Genomic DNA, 16,750 nt, shown 5'->3' with positions numbered 1-16,750 from the left:
AAGCCCCAAGAGGGCAGAAGCCACTCAATCCCCCCACTGTCCTTGTCCAGGCTCCTCCCTGGCATCCAAGCCCCTCACCAGCAGATTATCTCAGCCACAGTGAGAAGCTTACGTTCCCTGAGGAGCCTGATACATCCCCTCCAGCCCATCTTCCCACTGGTGCAGGGCTGTGGGTGCAGCTCTTAGGACTAAAGTCCCTCCAAGTCCACTTCGTGATGCAGGAAGTCACATCTCTGACAGCCATCCTGTGTGAGGGTCTCAGATAGGACCACGGGAGCTCTGACACCCTCATGCCCAGGCTCTGTCAGAGAGCAGCATTAAAACCAGCGGCACGGACCCTGCAAGCCCAGCAGGCCTCTGGGAAGTGGCCCAAGGACTGAACCCCTTGGTGTCCCATTACAAACTGTTCCATATGCACAGCTCACTGTATGATGGAGAGTGGAGTGGGTGGACTCATGGAGCCGCCCCAGCAAGTTACTTTCACACATTGGAGGAGGAAGGCCAGGTCTGCTCTGCCCAATGTCAGGTGGGCCATGGTTTGCATGTCCAGGTGAGGCCTGTCCAGTCCTGGTCTTGGGGCCGGCAACTGGTTACGTGTCCTGAGTAAGGTCAAGATCCATTCTAAGACCCCCACCCCACAGGTCTGGCTAGATGATCCTAATGCAGAGAAGGGACACCACAAGGAATGCCACAAGAGACTGCTCATAAGCAGTCATTAGGTCACACAGCAAGAAAACACACAAGTGTCCAGGCCATGCATGACGGGACAGCCTTGGGATGGAAACACACCATCACACAGAGTGTGGGATCTTGTGCACATCTCTGGTCTGGCCTAGAGGTCCTAAGGCCCATCCTCTACTGCGGGGTATGTGGGACGAGGCCAAGACACAGCGTGTGGGAAGGGCTGTCTGCAGGTTACCACTGAGCTGAGGTGGAGGGACTCTGGGCTGGTGCTCACTCTGGACACACACCAATGGGCCAGGAGAGCATCAGAACCATGGGTTTCCTGAAGCATCCAGAGACCATCCCTGGTCCAAGGCAAAAGGGGCAGCAAGCAGAAACAGAAGCAGCAGCTGTACACACATGAAGGCTGGAGGAAAAGACCCAGAGGGGCACACTCAGGCTCTGCTCAGAACCCCAAGTTGGAGACAGACAGCTGCCCCAGCTCCAGACCTGAAGCAGGGCAGGTACCAGGGCTGGTTCAGCATGGCTATGCCATTCCTGGGGCTGTAGATTTGGTGCCTCAATGTCATCGTGTCTGACAGCAACAATGTGAAGAGCAACAGCAGCCCCAGGTCAGGGCCTCGGCCTCATGCTAACCACACCAGTCACGGGCAGCAAGCGCCATCATGTGGATGTGGAGCTCAATGCTTCTCGTGCCCTGTGTCTCTTCTGTCCATACAGGATCACCAGAAGCCCCTGAAACCCAAAGCAGGGGCACTACATCCTGTCCCAGGCCAGTGCCACTTCCCCTTGCAGTGGATATTCTCACAGCACTACCCGATAGCCCAGACACCCTCGCCATGAGGACTCAGCCAGGGAAGCCTCGGCTCACTAGTCTTCGAACCTCATGGCCTTGCATGGTTCAGGATCAGACCAGGGCATCTGAGTCAGTCACAGACCAGGCTGAGCCCATCAGGCTGGAGCAACTGAAAACACAGAGGGAACTGACATCAGGGACCTAGAGGGAAGGGGGAGCCATCAGGACCCCAGGTGCCCACCAGGATGGAGGTGATGGCTATAGGTGCCCTGCACACATCTTTGCACATAGAACACACAGAACCCCACACACATGTGGCTCCTGGCTGCACACACCTGGCCCGCACATACACGGCCCCCTGAACACACCACCTCTACATATGTCTCTCTCACACCACATGTAGCTCCTGCCTGCACATGCCTCTCCTCACATACACAGCTTCACTATCCACACATCACACATACACACACACGACTCCCGCCCACACACCCCTCCCCCCACATACATGCCCCCTCACACACACCCTCTGCACATGCCACACACCCTTCACACACACAGCACCCTGACACCCAGCCTCCTGTGTGCTCATGGGACACCGAAGCACTCTCCTAGATGCTAAGCCACAGCACAGGGTAGAGGGAAAGCAGCAGCCGGCCCCAGTCACCCTGCACTACCTCGAGCACCACAGTGGAGCCCCTTATTTTCATTGGGGTCCTTGGCTACTTTGAATGAAGATCTCACTGTCCAGCCTCCTATGCAGCTAGATGTGGCCAAGAAGATGAAAGTTAAAGGGTCAATGTAAGAACTTCTGAAATATTACCTAAAAACAGTTTGCTCCTTTACCCTTCTTCCGATGCTGTTCCTGGGAATATAGTCATAATGGCCGGATCTCTATCTACCATCTTGGTTCATGAGGATGATGTGCCACACACTAAGGACACAGGTAATGAACTAGAGAGATACTGGCTTGCTGAGGGCTTCCTGGATCAGACTTGCCACTACACCATGAAGGGTCACTCTGGAATATAAGAGAAAGCTGCCTCACTTGTTTAAACCACTGTCAAACCAAGCCCCTAAGGACAGACTTCCCGCTGGAGGGAAGAAATTAGTTCCACCCACTAAATCAGCACCTAGGGCCAACACATGTCAACGTCAGCTAAAAGTTCCCATAGGAAGCAAGACAGCCTTCTGACAAAATCCAGTCCTCATTCCCAATAAAAACAAACACATGCCTAGACAAAGCAGCTCATTCACATTGGGGAGATGCTACTTGATTCACTTTCACCCTCAAAGCTAGCCCTGATGGCCCACACAGCAATAAACATGAACACTGGGAATGTGTTCTAACCGGTGAAAGAAGTTACAAAGCCAGAAATCAAAGGCACGAAAGTTACTGCAAGTAGAAATCATGTGAAGTATCACGATTGCCCTACGAAGGCTGCGCTGGAAACCGTCATACACTATCTCAGCTGTCAAAACGTGACTAATGGGCCAGTCGGTGGCATTGGTACAGATGGGTAGATCCCACATGGCCGACTGCATGGCTTGAGTCTCGAACTGGAGGCTTGAAAAACACGCCAGGAATAAGTACGCACAAGCCCAAAATTCTAAAAGGCGAGGGAAATGGAGGAGAAGGGACTGTGTTCTGGCCATTCTCCACTGCAGGAGTGGCATGGAGGGTGCTGTCTCACTTTTCCTTTCTCTCTCTCCCCACCTCTCTCTGGTGAGTGCAATTTTTTTTATATATATCTTGTACATTTTTTTACATTTTTAAAAATATGTTGTCTCTCCTTAGAAAGAGACAGACAGTGAGAGAGGGAGTAAGAAATAACCCCACAGGGGGATGGCCACGCTGCAAACCCTTCTTCTCTATCCTCCTCCTGGGATTCTGGGCATGCATGCACACATGCCCAGTGTGATTTTCAAGCTGCAGAGTCTGGGACTCGAAATGCTGTTGGCCACGTGGGAGTCTAGCACCTTAACGACCATGCCACCTGCTGGTCTTGGCAAAAGAAAAAAATTTAAAACATGTGACTTACAGGGCCAGCAGGTGCCATGGAGATTAAAAAGAATTAACCTCCCACAAGGTCAACAGCATGGTTTGAATCCCAGTCCCTGCAACTTGAAATATACACTAGGCATGTGTGCGTGTGTGCCCAAAATCTTGAGAGAAGAATGAAATAAAAGGATTAGCAGTACAGCCAACCCTCCCCACCTCTGGGGGATGGGGATGATTTCTCACTCCCCCCTCACCACTCTCTGTCTCTGTCCAGCTGGCAAGAGCACCCACCTTATAGCGAACTAGGGGAAAAAATGTAATTTAAAATAAATGCACTATTTTGAATAAAAATCAGACATCCAAATGGTACTCATGAGGACTCTGCTTCTAATTTTTAGATTTTTTTTGGTACAAAAAAATATCTAAAATCCACGTGCAGATTTTTTCTCATAATATGCATTTTCCATGAAGTTCTTGAAGACCCTGTATATATTCCAGACAAAGTGTTGGAGAAGCAAACAGCTCAGGGATACAAATGCACATTGACCCAAAGAAGGCTTAGCAAATGCTGCCCTCTCTAGCCAAAGAGCCAGGAAGGGGAAGCCTTGCAAGAAGAAAACTTTCAGACAATAACTGAGCCCTCCAGGCCACAGACATGGGAAATTTACATCCCAGCCCCTCCCACACCAACAAAAACTGAGGAGAGGGTCCAGACCCCTACCATTTCCAAGCTGTGAAGAGACCCTCAATCTACCCCATACTGGGTTGTAAAGGAGAAGGCCCTGGAAGGACCAAGCCTTTTATCCCAGTCTACTGGCTATGAACGACCCCACTGGAAGAGGTCGGGGAGACCACATGCTCTCCCGCTCCTCCCCTCCTGCCTGGTTATTAGTGGAATCCATGGGGAGCAAGAACCCACATTTGCCCAGAAGCAAGGAGGAGCCCTCCTCCCTCCCCAAAGTGTCATTGGAGGCCCAGTGGGAGCCTGGACATCTTACCACATCTGTAGTAAAGAGACAGCAGTTGTCCTTTCATGCTAGAGTGACATCACAGAAAACCAGCCAAAGCAAAAGGTCCAAATAAAATACAGAGCCCCATACCTAATATCCTAAATGCCAGGTTCCAATCACACTAAGAATGAGGATACACCATGAATGAGCAGACAGACAGCACACACCAATATCAAAAAGACAGAGATGCTAAAGTAACTAACAAAGACTTTAGGCAGTCATTGTAAGAAGGATGCAGCAAAGATCGACAAACACACTTAAAAATGAATATAGATATAGAAACCTGTAACAAGGTAGTATTCTTTAATTCTTAAAAAAATTAAAAAGTAAAAAAAAAACGAAGTGGAAAAAATGATTGCTGGAAATGTAAATGGCACAACCAATCCAGAAAATAGTTTTGCTATTTCTCAGTCAACTAAATATCCACCTACCACATGACCCAGAAATTGCACTTCTAGGCATTTCCACCAAAGAAATTAATATTTGTGTTTACAAAAGCCTATACACACATGTTCAGATAAACTTTACTCATAAGAACTCCAAACTGGAAGCTACCAAGATGTCCTTCAATGGCGGATGGTTAAGCAACCTGTGGTAGAGCCACAGCATAGAACTTAGCAATGAAAAGGAACAAACCATTGATATATTTGACAACCTGGATGAATCTCCAGAGAATTATGCTGATGAGCAAAAAAGGCCAATCCCCATCTTACATCATCCATATATATGACATTTTTGAAATGTATATAAGTGGAGAACAAACTGGTGGTTGCCAGGGCTTAGGAATACAGCTGGGTGGAGGGAACCAGGTGTGGCTACTGAAGGGACTCACAAGGCGAATGACATCCTGTGTCCTGGTTCTTCCAATCTCCTAGTTGTGACATTGTACCTCAGTCTCCAGAATCTTACCATATGGGAAACTGAGTCAAGGGCCCATGGGATCTCTTTGTATTCTTACACCTACATGTGAATCTACGAGTTGCTCAATTTTTTTAACATTCGATTAAAAAATACATATTAAATATAAAAAATGGTTTTCCAAACTGTAATGACCTAATTTTACTTCCTAACAGAGCAAATCACTCTTAAAGTGTCCACTTCCACTCTGTAATGCTGCTGTAAAGAGTCAGCCTGACAATTTTTTTTAAAGAGGTTTATGCTATAGGGCATGTGCACTTGCTAGAAAGACAGACAGAGAGACAGAAAGTGAGAAATCACCCCCCTGGGGGGTGGCCACACTGCAATCCCTTCTCCTCCATCCTCCTCTTAGGATCTTGGGCACGCATGCACAAAAGCCTGGCATGAGCTTAAGCCATGAGGTCTGTTACTCAAACTGCGGTCAACTACTTGAGAGTCCAGCGACATAGCCATTACACCAACTGCTGGTCCCCAGCCTGACAACATTAGAGGAACATTTTAAGGAAAAACCTTGGGAGGAACTGCTTATGTGATACTGGATCAGCCAACATTCTGGCCAGGTTCAAATTCTAGCAATTCTGGAAGGAGGTGAGTACGATGCTTACTCCTACTGCACAGATGAACCGCACTGAGGCACAGGGAGGTCGCGTGAAGCGAGCAGCCCAAGGTCATAAGACTAGTAAAGTTGAAGCCAGTAGTAACTGGCTGCACAGTACTCTACAGCTTAAGAAGACCTTCCCCACCACGTACCTACTGGGGCTTTACCACATACACCACTAGGCCCATTTCAATGCTAAGCAATGCCAAGGTTCAAAGTCACACAATCAAAGTCGAATCCAACTTTTCCAACTCTTAAGATGATGAGTGTTTAATCACCAAGCTGTGGCTATTAGATTAGAGAGAGATGTGAAAAATAAATAAATAAATAAATAACTTAAAGCAGTCTAAGGAAAGAGAAGGTGAAGAATAAGGGAAAGATGAGGCACGAGCGAGCTCTGTAGCATAGTGGGTAAGCCCTGTGAATAGGAAGCAAGATCCCACCTGGCTAACCATGGTTCAAATTCCAGCCCCAGTGGTTTGGAAAACATACTGGGCTGGAATGTGAGCATGGGCCCAAAATCCTGACGGGATGGAAAAAGGATTGAGGCATGACCATACCCCATTGGTAGGGATGAGGGTTCTCTCTCTCTCTGTCAAGTGAATGTGCCCACTGGCAATCAAAAAAATTATTAAGATTAATGTTATATATAAAATGCTATATTAAATAAGATTAATATCTAGTGAGATTAAGGTTATTGCATAATAATGCTATATAATAATTGTGTAAGGTTAGAAAAAAGCATTTAGTTGTTTTGAAATTTCATTTTATTTTATGGTACAGAAATAGTCAAGAAGGCTGTTGGGGAAAAATTGAAAATAAACAACAATTACAATGGTTTGAAATGTGTACTGTGGGAGGCCAGCCCTATTTAAACATTCATCCTTGGGTCACCCAGTGGCATGGTGGTTAAGACACCATGGCAGGATCCCATATGGGAGACTGAGCAGTTCTAGTCCTGGATCCAGTGGCCTACAAAACATTTGGGACATGTGTACATGCAATGCCCAAAATTCCAAAAGGAAAAACAGAGGAAAAGGGATTGCAGCATGACCATCCCCTATGGGGGGGGTGGGTAGTATCTCACTTTCCTTCTCTTTCACTCTCTCTGGTGAGTGCATGAACCTTCTGACAAAAATTTTAAAATTGTCCCATTTACCTTGTTAGGATAACAAATTGAGTATGTGCTTTAAATAGTTGTGAGTTATTTTCGGAGTTCAGATTTGATAATGGCCTCTAAGAACCGTCAGGGCCCTTGGAGGGGCCAGCCTCCAAACCAAGGAAGAGGAGGCTCAGTTAAGGGGTACCTGGCTTCCTGTGGGCACAGGAGGGGAGGAAGTCCCCTCCTGGGGGCTCTCTAGCTGTGACCAGCACAGAACTTAGGGATAGACCACCATGGGGAGCCGTGAACTCCCTGAGACCCCAGGTGGTCTCAGCAATCAGTGGAGCCACCCTACCTGCCACATCCCTCAGACTCTCCAAGTTAAAGCACAGCAGAATACACAGCCAAAAATAACACCTACAACCCCCAAATCTGCTGCCTAGATACCACATACAGTTTCCAGCTCCTTGCCTCTACCTGACAAACTTCTACACATCTCTCAAAGCCCTGATCATCCCCCTACCCAGGTCCTGCACTTGTATGGCTTCCCCTGCAGGAGCAGATGGCTGCCAGGATCTGTGCATGCCAGGAACCCACTATGACAGCCTGTGCACCAGCACCTGGGAGCTTCTTCACACACCCCTGATGGGATTCAGCCTCAGAGCAATGGTTGCAGGGAGCCTGGTTTGGGACCTGGAATGCTGCATTTCTCACCAGAACCAGGGCTAGAGACCCCTGTAGATGTCCTGCTGGGAATGTGGACAATGTGGTGGGGGGCTTCTGGAGGTGAGATGCATCTTTCAGGAGACCAGGGAAACTGCCCAGGTTGAAGGAAGGGGTGGTGGTGGTGGGGGGGGGGTGTGCAGGCGACACTGGAGGAGGGACCCACTGCAGTGGGTACAGTAAGATGGAGGTGCCTGATCAAAGGCGGGCCTCAGGCTCTCATCTGGGTGATGCCAGGGCATCCTGTGCACCCATGGCCCAGGCCTGGGATCAGTCCTTCTGCCTCCCCTTCACAGATCAATCAGGACTTGTCCCTGGAGCCCTGGCCCCAGTCACTTCCAGAAGCGTCTCCATAGCTGGAGGCCCCAGTGCCCTGGCTCTGCTTAAGCTCTGGTGATCATCCTTGGCACAGTGGCCTTCCCTTTGGCTCACACCAACTCCAGGTTGGTCATATTGGAGGGTGAGGCCCTCACCCCTGACCTCTCACTCCAGGCTCACTGGCGAGGTCAACACCACATATGTGAGATGCACATGAGGAAAGGCCACTGGGCAGACCAGTCCTAGACACTGAAGAAGGAAGTCTGCCCCAATGGGTGTGGTTCTCCCTACCTGCATGGTGAGGAGTGCTCTGCTGGTCACTTCTTGGCATAGTAAGATGATACCAGGGAGTCCAGGAGTACTACTCAGGACAGACTTTCCTCTATGGAGACAGCAGGCCCTGAGCAGACAGCAGAGAGCCCAGGCAGCACTGGCCACCACTCCCCGCCCCCAAAATCCTCACTAGGGCTGGGGGATGCAAGGCCCAGAGAGCTCTAAGACCTCTAGGACTCTAAGCTGCCATAGTCACGGTGCATCAGAGTCATCAGGCCTGAACCTGTGAGATCCACTTCTCTAAGAGAGGAAAGGGAAGAAGAAACCCCCAAGCCCAGGCCTGCCTCTCCACAAGTAAGCAAAACCCAGTGAGGCTATCCAGGGAGGGGCCCCTGGGGAGCCCAGAGCACAAGCACTCACTGTGTGCACATTCCACCAGGACCCGCAGCAGCACCCCCTTGTCTTCAAGTCACACACTTGACTCCTACTTGAAACAGAACAACCTGTGTTGTCTGACAGACAATGACCTCAGTTGTGCCCCCCTAAAAAATCCACAGGTTAAAGCCCTAACCCCCAGTCTGACTGTATCTGAAGACAGGGCCTTTAGGGAGGTAACTAAACCAAGACAAGGTCACCTGGGTGGACTTAACCCAATATGGCTGTTGTAAGTAAGGCAAAAATGGGTGGAGGCCAGAAAGTGGCGTAGCAGTAAGCAACCGGCCTTACCTGGGAAAGGCCTGGGTCCACATCCTGGGACCTCCCCATACATACCAGATACACGTGTGTGCCCATGAGCCAGGCTGCCTGAGCAGGGGGTGGGTCACACGGTGAAGACCCTGTGGAGAGTGCCTGTGTCTTCTGTATGTCTCTCTCTCAGAAGAAATAAATAAATAAACTTATAAAAAAACTAAAGGTAGAAATGTGGACTTGCTGGGAGATACCAGGGCAGCATGCACACAGAGATGAGCCCACGCAGACACAGGCAGGAAGCAGCCTCAGAAGGCACCAGCCCCGAAGCGCCTGGACCTGAGACCTGTGCCCTCCATGAGGTGAGAAGATATGCTCCTGCTCGAGCACACGGCAGTGCTGATTACCCAGCTAACCAAGACAGCAGGCCCCCAGGGACCCTGGAGCCCCGGTTCAGGTCCAGGCTGCCCCTTCGTGGTGTCGTGACCCCGAGCAACAACATCCACCCTGCATAAGTCATCACTGTCCAGGTCTGGTGCCAGCAGCCAAATCAGATTCTAGCAGACCCTCTGTCCCTAGATGGGCTGGAGGCCCCACTGGCTCTGCACCCCTTATGGAGGAAGGGGAACAGGATGCCAAGGGGGTAGGCAAGACCTACCCTCCTGCAGTTGCCTCTCGCCCAAGTTCATTCCACAGGGTTTTCTGCAGAGCCTGGGGGGACAGCACAGGCCACTCTATCCCAGGCACAGTGTCTCCAGCTCTTATGTCCCCTCCAAGGGTCACATGGGGTGAATACACTGCACACGCTAGGCCTGGCTCCCAACCCTCTGGGCCTGAGGCTGCAGGCCTGGTCACTCCCTTGTGGGCTGCAGCTGACCACTGTGCACGACGCCCAAGTCCTTGCCATTTGGAGGTGGGCCTGAGACACCCTGAGAAGCCTTCCCCCTAGCCCCACCAGGCCTGGATCTTGGTGCTAAAATCTCTTAGGCTCCACTCTCAGAAATAACAACAAAGACGATCAGCATGGCCAAACACAGCACACTGGCACTACCAGTGCGGCCCACGCAGGCCTAGTGAGGAACAAGACAGATGAGGCAAACAGTAGGGATCCCCACAAGCCTCCTCCTGATAGTCCCTAGACATGCTGCAGAGCCTCTGACCCTGAGAGCAAGGCTGCAACTGCCTCCATGTCTTCCCTAACAGTGCTGTCCCTGCCTCGGAATGACACCACGGTCCATGAGGTTGCTTCAGGGCCAGTCCTGAGCACCGCACAGCCAAAGCCACACAGCTCAAGGTGATCAGGGTCAGGGACATTATTGGCAGGCACAGAGGCTAAAGCCCCTCAGCATACAGGCAGACCAGGAGGGACACTGGGAAGCACCTGCTCTCTAGAAAAAGGTGAGACAGGGTCACCTGTACTGCCAGCATCTGCCTACCACGTGGGAGGTCACTGGAGCTGAGCTCCAATGCTCCAGGGTCTCAGTTCCACTTGCAAGGGGCTCTGGCAACAAGGAGACTGATAGCTGAGGGAGTGCGACCACTGCCCCTTTCCCAGAACCTGGGCAGGCACAGGATGAGAGGGCTGGGGGATGACAAATTACCCATCCACTCAGTTATCAGGAAGCAGTGGGCAGGAGGCTGGGCCGCGAGGGGACAGGGCAGAGGAGCAGGCTCTCCTGCAAGCCTATCTACCCACTTTGACTCATGTCTGGTCCTCCTGATCATCCTGGTCTCAGAGGGTGAGTTTTCCATCCTGTGGATGATAACGTTTTCCTTTACATTTTGTATGACTCTTCTGTACAACCACCTGGGCCTGCTGTTTACTTTTTGGTAAGCTTATAAATTAGAGTTTGTTTTTTTCTTTTTTTGGTACTTTTGGTTTTTGTTTGTTTGTTTGTTTGCCGGGGGCATGCACACTGGACAGAGAGAGGGAGAAGAGAAAGCACCTCCCATGGAGCACGGTCACACTGCAATCCCTTCTCATTCATTTCTCCACCCTGTTGGGATCTGAGGCATGCACGCACATGCACCTGGTGTGTGTTTTTCAAGCCATTGGGGCCAGGATTCAGATTGTGAGGTCTCCCCTGTGATACCTTGCTCCCTTAACCTCTAGGCCATAGGGCCAGCCCTGGAGTCAATATTTTTAATGGTTACAGAATGCGGGGGCATTCTTTTTCCTCTAGGATCATCTTGGATAAATGACACTTCTCTGGGAATTTGTCCACTTGGTCTAGATATTCAAATATGCTGGGATAAAATTCTGCTTTGCATTTTCCTATCATCTATTTTAATCCCTGCTTTCTCCACGGCCACCCTCACTCCTCCTTCATCTTATCATGCCTGTTCTCTTTCTTCTTGAAGGTTCTCTCTGAGCTTTCCAATTTCAAAGAACCAACTTTTGACATTTTGTTCTGAAACAGAAAGACTTATGAGGACAGAACCCCCATCCCTCAAAGCATTTCGGCCCAAGCACCTGCAATCCCATGCTTCTGCAGGCACCTGTTTGGCCACAAAGGAAGAAACGGCCCAGATGGTGGATGGTCTCGCGGGCAGCCTGCACTTTGGCCTGGCTCTGGCACTGGCTACTATGCTATCTGATCCATTATCTTTCCCAAGTCATTTAAATTCTCAGAGCCCAAGTTCTCAGTTTTATAAACCAGATAGAGCCTTTCCATTCCTAAAGCCAAGATTCATTGTAAAGGGATCTAACAACTGAGGAAGAACATCTCCATACCATGCCTTCTCTTCTGCCCAGACCCTGAGGCCCTTGATTAAGGGCCATCCCCTCTGTTCTGTTCCTTTGTTCTGTTGGGAGGAGGGATCAGCACATGACCAATTCAGGTGACTTCCAAAGAAACGTCTACAAGTAAGTGTGTGTTCCCACGGTGGAAAAAAAAAGGCCCTCTGCCCCCACCCCTCTCCCAGGGTCTCAGGGCAGGCAGCCCTGAGATGGGGGGGTGGGGAGGAAGGACAAGGGGAACAACTCTTCCAGCCCTCAAAGACCCACATGGTGGGGGCTTTACACCTTCAAGAGTATGTGGCATACATGCCTAAGTGACTCGGCAGGAGCAGGCCAGGAGCCAGCAAGGCCTCGCAGGGTCTGCAGGGCAGCCATAGGGTGGCAAGCACTGAATGCAACAGGAGAGGCAGTAAGGGCTCCTGATGCTCCAACAGGCGTCACCTTCTGTGAGGGGCTGGGGTGGAAAGTGGCCATGAGTGGGCAAGGAACATCGGGGATATGCTAGCCAGTGAGGTTAACCTTGGCATCACTACCCAGGCTGCTTGGAGGCGCTCCCCAAGGCTCAAGGTAATGCACACCAGTGACCTGCTGACAGCATTGCGGAGCAGTGCATCACCCCAGGGCGACAACAACCTTGGCATCAGGGAATTGGGCATCCAATCTGCAAACAGGATGGAGAGAGGTCTGAGGCCCCTCCTGTGTGCTGCTGTCTGAGCTGTCCACTGTCCCACTGATTCCCATCTGGAACAATGCTGGGGCAGGACGGGGGTTTCACATAGGGAGTCTGTTTCAGAACTGCAGGCCCTTGCTCTGCTCTCCTACAGGTCCAGGCCAATCAGGGTGGCCACAAAAGCCAAGCCCATCCAGAGAAAAGGTGTTTTTTGGGTCTCCCAAGACAGACACCGGCTTCAAGAACTGAGCCCAGTTCCCCTGAGCACACCACCTCTGGATGTTTGTCCCCAGGGAAGAAAACAAGAACTTCCCAATGTCTCGCCATGTCACTGCCCTGCCTCTCAGCTCTTCCCATGAACTGATCCCTATGTCTCTTCCTGACCATGACAGGGGCTCCCCTGCCACTGAGTGCCCAGCCATCAGTGAGAACAGACATACAAGAACCCATCTTGCCACCTGCTGTACCTTCCAGCAGAGGCCACAGGGCACAGAATGGTGTCCATCAAAGCACCATGCACAGGACTGCTCACCTTCCCCTCACCTCAGCCCCGCTCAGACCCCGTCCTACAGGCACATGGACTCTGCCCTGCATCCCACAGCCTCCTGCTAGGCTGCCAGACCTCCCACTGTGCATCCCCCAGGTCTCCTACCAGAATCTGGGTGTGTCCCCCAGGTTCCCTCCCAGAACAAGACTTCCCACATCATTGTCTCGCAGATCCTCAGTTTTATCCGACTCACGCAAGGCCTGGGTAGAGCTGTCATGGTCATCTCTAGGTTCCCTGGATCACCAGGAAGTACTCAGAAGATTCTGACAGACCAGAAGAGCTGGTAGGCCCCACTGGGCCACCCCAAGAAACAAGCCTCCCTGCACTGGAACCTGCCAGCTGGTGGGGGAAGGAACCTGCACTGGAATCTACCAGGCGCCCAGGAAGATGGGTGTCAGGTAGGGTCTGCAGATTTGAGGAGACAGACAGAAAACACAGCAAATGTGGGAACACCGAGGTCGCAGTCGCCCCAGGGAGCCTGTGGAAGCCGTGTCCTCATTCAGTGCTCGTGTTATCAGAGCATCTGCTCAGCTTTGAAGCTGCAGAGGAAATCACAAAGGAAAATGATCCTTCCATTGAAAATACAGAAGGCTGAATTTTTATACAAAGAAAAGCAAAGCCAGAGGGACAGACCTGGGGACGTGCATCAGCCTCTCTGGAGTGCAATGAGCTGCCGGGAAGCCAGGCCCTGCCAGGATGTGGACAGGGAAAAGGCAAACACCAGCAGTGTAAAGGAGTCGCTGTCCATGGTGATGAGTGGCAAGGGGCGGGATAAAGAGCAGGCACTTACAGAAAAACAGACAGAGACAAAAGGAGAGAGACAGAGAAGAGAGGAGGGACAGAGAGACAGAGAGCGGAGAAAAACACTGAGACAGAGAGAAGAGAGACAAAGAGACAAAGACAGACAGGGGGAGAAAAAGAGGACCAGGGATAGATCAAAAGACAGAGACAGAAAAGAGGGGCAGAGGGACAGAGAAAGATAGGGGCAGAGAGAGTGAAGGAGGGAGGCAGAAGGCTGGGAGGTAAAGCCATGAGGAGCAACAGGGGCTGCAGACAGCGCCCCAACACCCCGAGTGTCTGCTGGGTGGGGCCAGCAGTAGCACTCTAACAGGCTCCCCACCAGGCTGTGTCCTCGGCCCTGCAGGGAGCCAGCACTGCAGGGAGCCTGGGGCCTGGGACAGTAGAAAGACACAGAAGCACAGCTTTGCAAGACATCTTCGGGACATGGAAAGGAAACATGTTTACACTCCTGAAACAGAGCTGGGGACACTTCAAGTCTAGATGAACAAAGATATGCGTGCAGAAGAACTCCTCAGACCTGGTGTCCAAATGTTGGCGCTGGGAATGTGCAGCACGTGCACAACGCGGAGGGACATGCAGCCTGCAAGTATCACCAACGACACGAGCAGCATGTCTGCACAAAGTGCTGTCGCACTGTACCACATGAAATCACACACAAGTACAACACACACATGTTCGCACACACAACATGTAGTCATCCACACATGCGTGCACACATACACACTTATCCCCACATGCCCACAGACATATGCACACACACATATGCACAGACATACAGGCATGTCCACACAGATACATGCATCCATGTGAATGTAGAGCCATACATACTCAACAACAGACATACAGGCATGTACACACATGCACACATACACCCCACATATCCACAAATATGCACAAACATGTCAGGCACATATGCACATATACATCTCCACACATGTACACAGACATACACACAGACACAAACCACTCCCCACATGTCCATCCACATGTACATGTCCTTCCACATGTCCACACACACATGATCTAAACATGCATGCAATCAATTTCTCAATAATATCCTGTCTTTATTATAAATACTAGCTATCAGTACAGTGTCTGCGCATGAAAAGAAATGTGTGTGTGTGTGTGTGTGTGTGTGTGTTTAAATACAGAGTCAGCACAGTGATCTCTTGTATGAATAGTAAGTCTGTCCACCTCAAGACAACTGCAGCCTGAGACACTAGCACTTTGGTACCACCAAAGCCTGTGAACCCCAGGCTGGGAACGGTGCCTGGATCCTTCCAGTTAAGGCGCTGTGGCATGCCAGGTTCCACCCAGAGGCTCCACATCATCCTTGCCAGGTGGGCGCAGTCTCTGAGTGGCGGATGAGGACATAGGATGCCCAGCCACAAGGGGTAGCTAATTGAGATGCAGCTGCCTCCAAGCCTATGTCCTTTCCCAAAAGGCTGCTTCACATCGAGGACGGGGTGATGCTCACACTGCCTCAAGCTCCAGGAGGAGCTCCGGGATGGGCACAGGCTGCTGACCTCGGTTGTGCCTTTGATAACCTTACCAGCACCCTGGCATGCCAGGCTGCTCCATCCAGCCACAAGAGTCAAGGTCAGGACCAGTGGAAGCCCCAGCCCTTCTCTATTGAACCTGGGCCACTACACATCCAAGTTCACCCAGGCATGGCCAGGCTCTGCTGCACCCTCCCAGGTGAGCTTTGCACAGCAGCACGTGGGAGACAACCCAGCTTAGCATGGCCAGTCCTTCGCATCCCATCCTTCCCGGCAGGTCAGGCCCTATGGAGGCAGTAATCCTGGCTGCATTTGCCCTGTCCTTTAAAACCACAAGGGAGTCTCCTCCACTGCCCTAAACCCATCAGAAACACTGGGGACCATAGTCCCTGTCACCAGTGGGTAAACTAAGGCTCAGGGAGCACAGAAATGGGCAGCTCCCCATCTCCACAGCTTCCTTGCTTGGGGGCAGGCCAAGGTGCCCAGAGCCCACACAGCTGAGCGACAGGCACCTCCAAAGGACAGATGGTCATGCAACCTGGAGCCCCAACCACTCCAAGGCCAGACACAGCCAGAACCTTGCTCCTGCCCCATGCCTTTGCCCCATGCCCAACCAACCTGCTTCTCGTTCTCATCCTCCAGTCGCAGCCGGTCCTCAATGCAGCTCCGGGCCTGTAGGAATGCCTTCCTCTGCGAGCGCTCGGTAAGGATCCGCACGAAGACGCCGTACATGTTCACGCCCACAAACAAGAGAGCGTTGGCACCGAGCTGCAAAAGAGGACAGACACCAATGTGGGCCGGGCAGCCACATGCATGAGGAGGGTGTGGCTCCCAGCCCCACCACATGGCCACTCACCCAGCACCAGGCGCAAGGGGCCTTAGCATACACCACCTGGCCCTATGTGCAAAGCCAGTGTCCCATGGTCACCAGCCTGGGTAGCAAGCACACACTTGGCTTGTCTGGGCAGGCAGCCCCTGCTACACACTTGCCACTAATCACACAGGGTTCAAGCCTGGTGCTGCATGGGTCCCCAAATTCACATGCTGAAGTCCTGCTCCAGGACCTCAAGACATGTCTTTATGTGGGGACAGGACCTTTAATATGGTGATTAAGGCAAAATGAGGCTATCAGGGACCCTGATCCAGTCTGACAAATGACCCTATAAGAAGAGAGTGGGACTCAGACACAGGGACAACCATGTGAGGATGCAGAGAGACGGCGCCATCTACCGGCCTGGAAGAGGCCCCCAAAGAATATGGACTGTGGTGTGGTGACCTGACTTCCAGCCTCCAGAGCCAGGGGAGGAGAGACATCTGTCAAGTTGGAGTTCAAGTCCATGTACTCTGTTCTGGCAGTCCAGGGACATGGCCACACCCGGAAGAGC

General features: G+C 51.4%; 1 protein-coding gene across 2 annotated transcripts in view; it reads right to left on the bottom strand.

The window, feature by feature from the left end:
- The window catches only part of ADCY1 (adenylate cyclase 1), a 153,592-nt gene that overhangs the window by 119,370 nt on the left and 17,472 nt on the right, over positions 1-16,750 (bottom strand). For both annotated transcript variants that reach the window (XM_014583186.2, XM_006166037.3), the window contains exon 2: positions 15,984-16,133. In XM_014583186.2, the coding sequence (XP_014438672.1) occupies positions 15,984-16,097 (114 nt within the window). In that variant the 5' untranslated portion in view covers positions 16,098-16,133. The remainder of the gene's footprint in view (positions 1-15,983; positions 16,134-16,750) is intronic.

This window comes from Tupaia chinensis, unplaced genomic scaffold, assembly GCF_000334495.1.
Source record: "Tupaia chinensis unplaced genomic scaffold, TupChi_1.0 Scaffold144150_1, whole genome shotgun sequence".
NCBI lineage: Eukaryota > Metazoa > Chordata > Mammalia > Scandentia > Tupaiidae > Tupaia > Tupaia belangeri.
The sequence above is the reverse complement of the archived record's forward strand: the minus strand, read 5'-3'. Positions and strand labels throughout refer to the sequence as shown.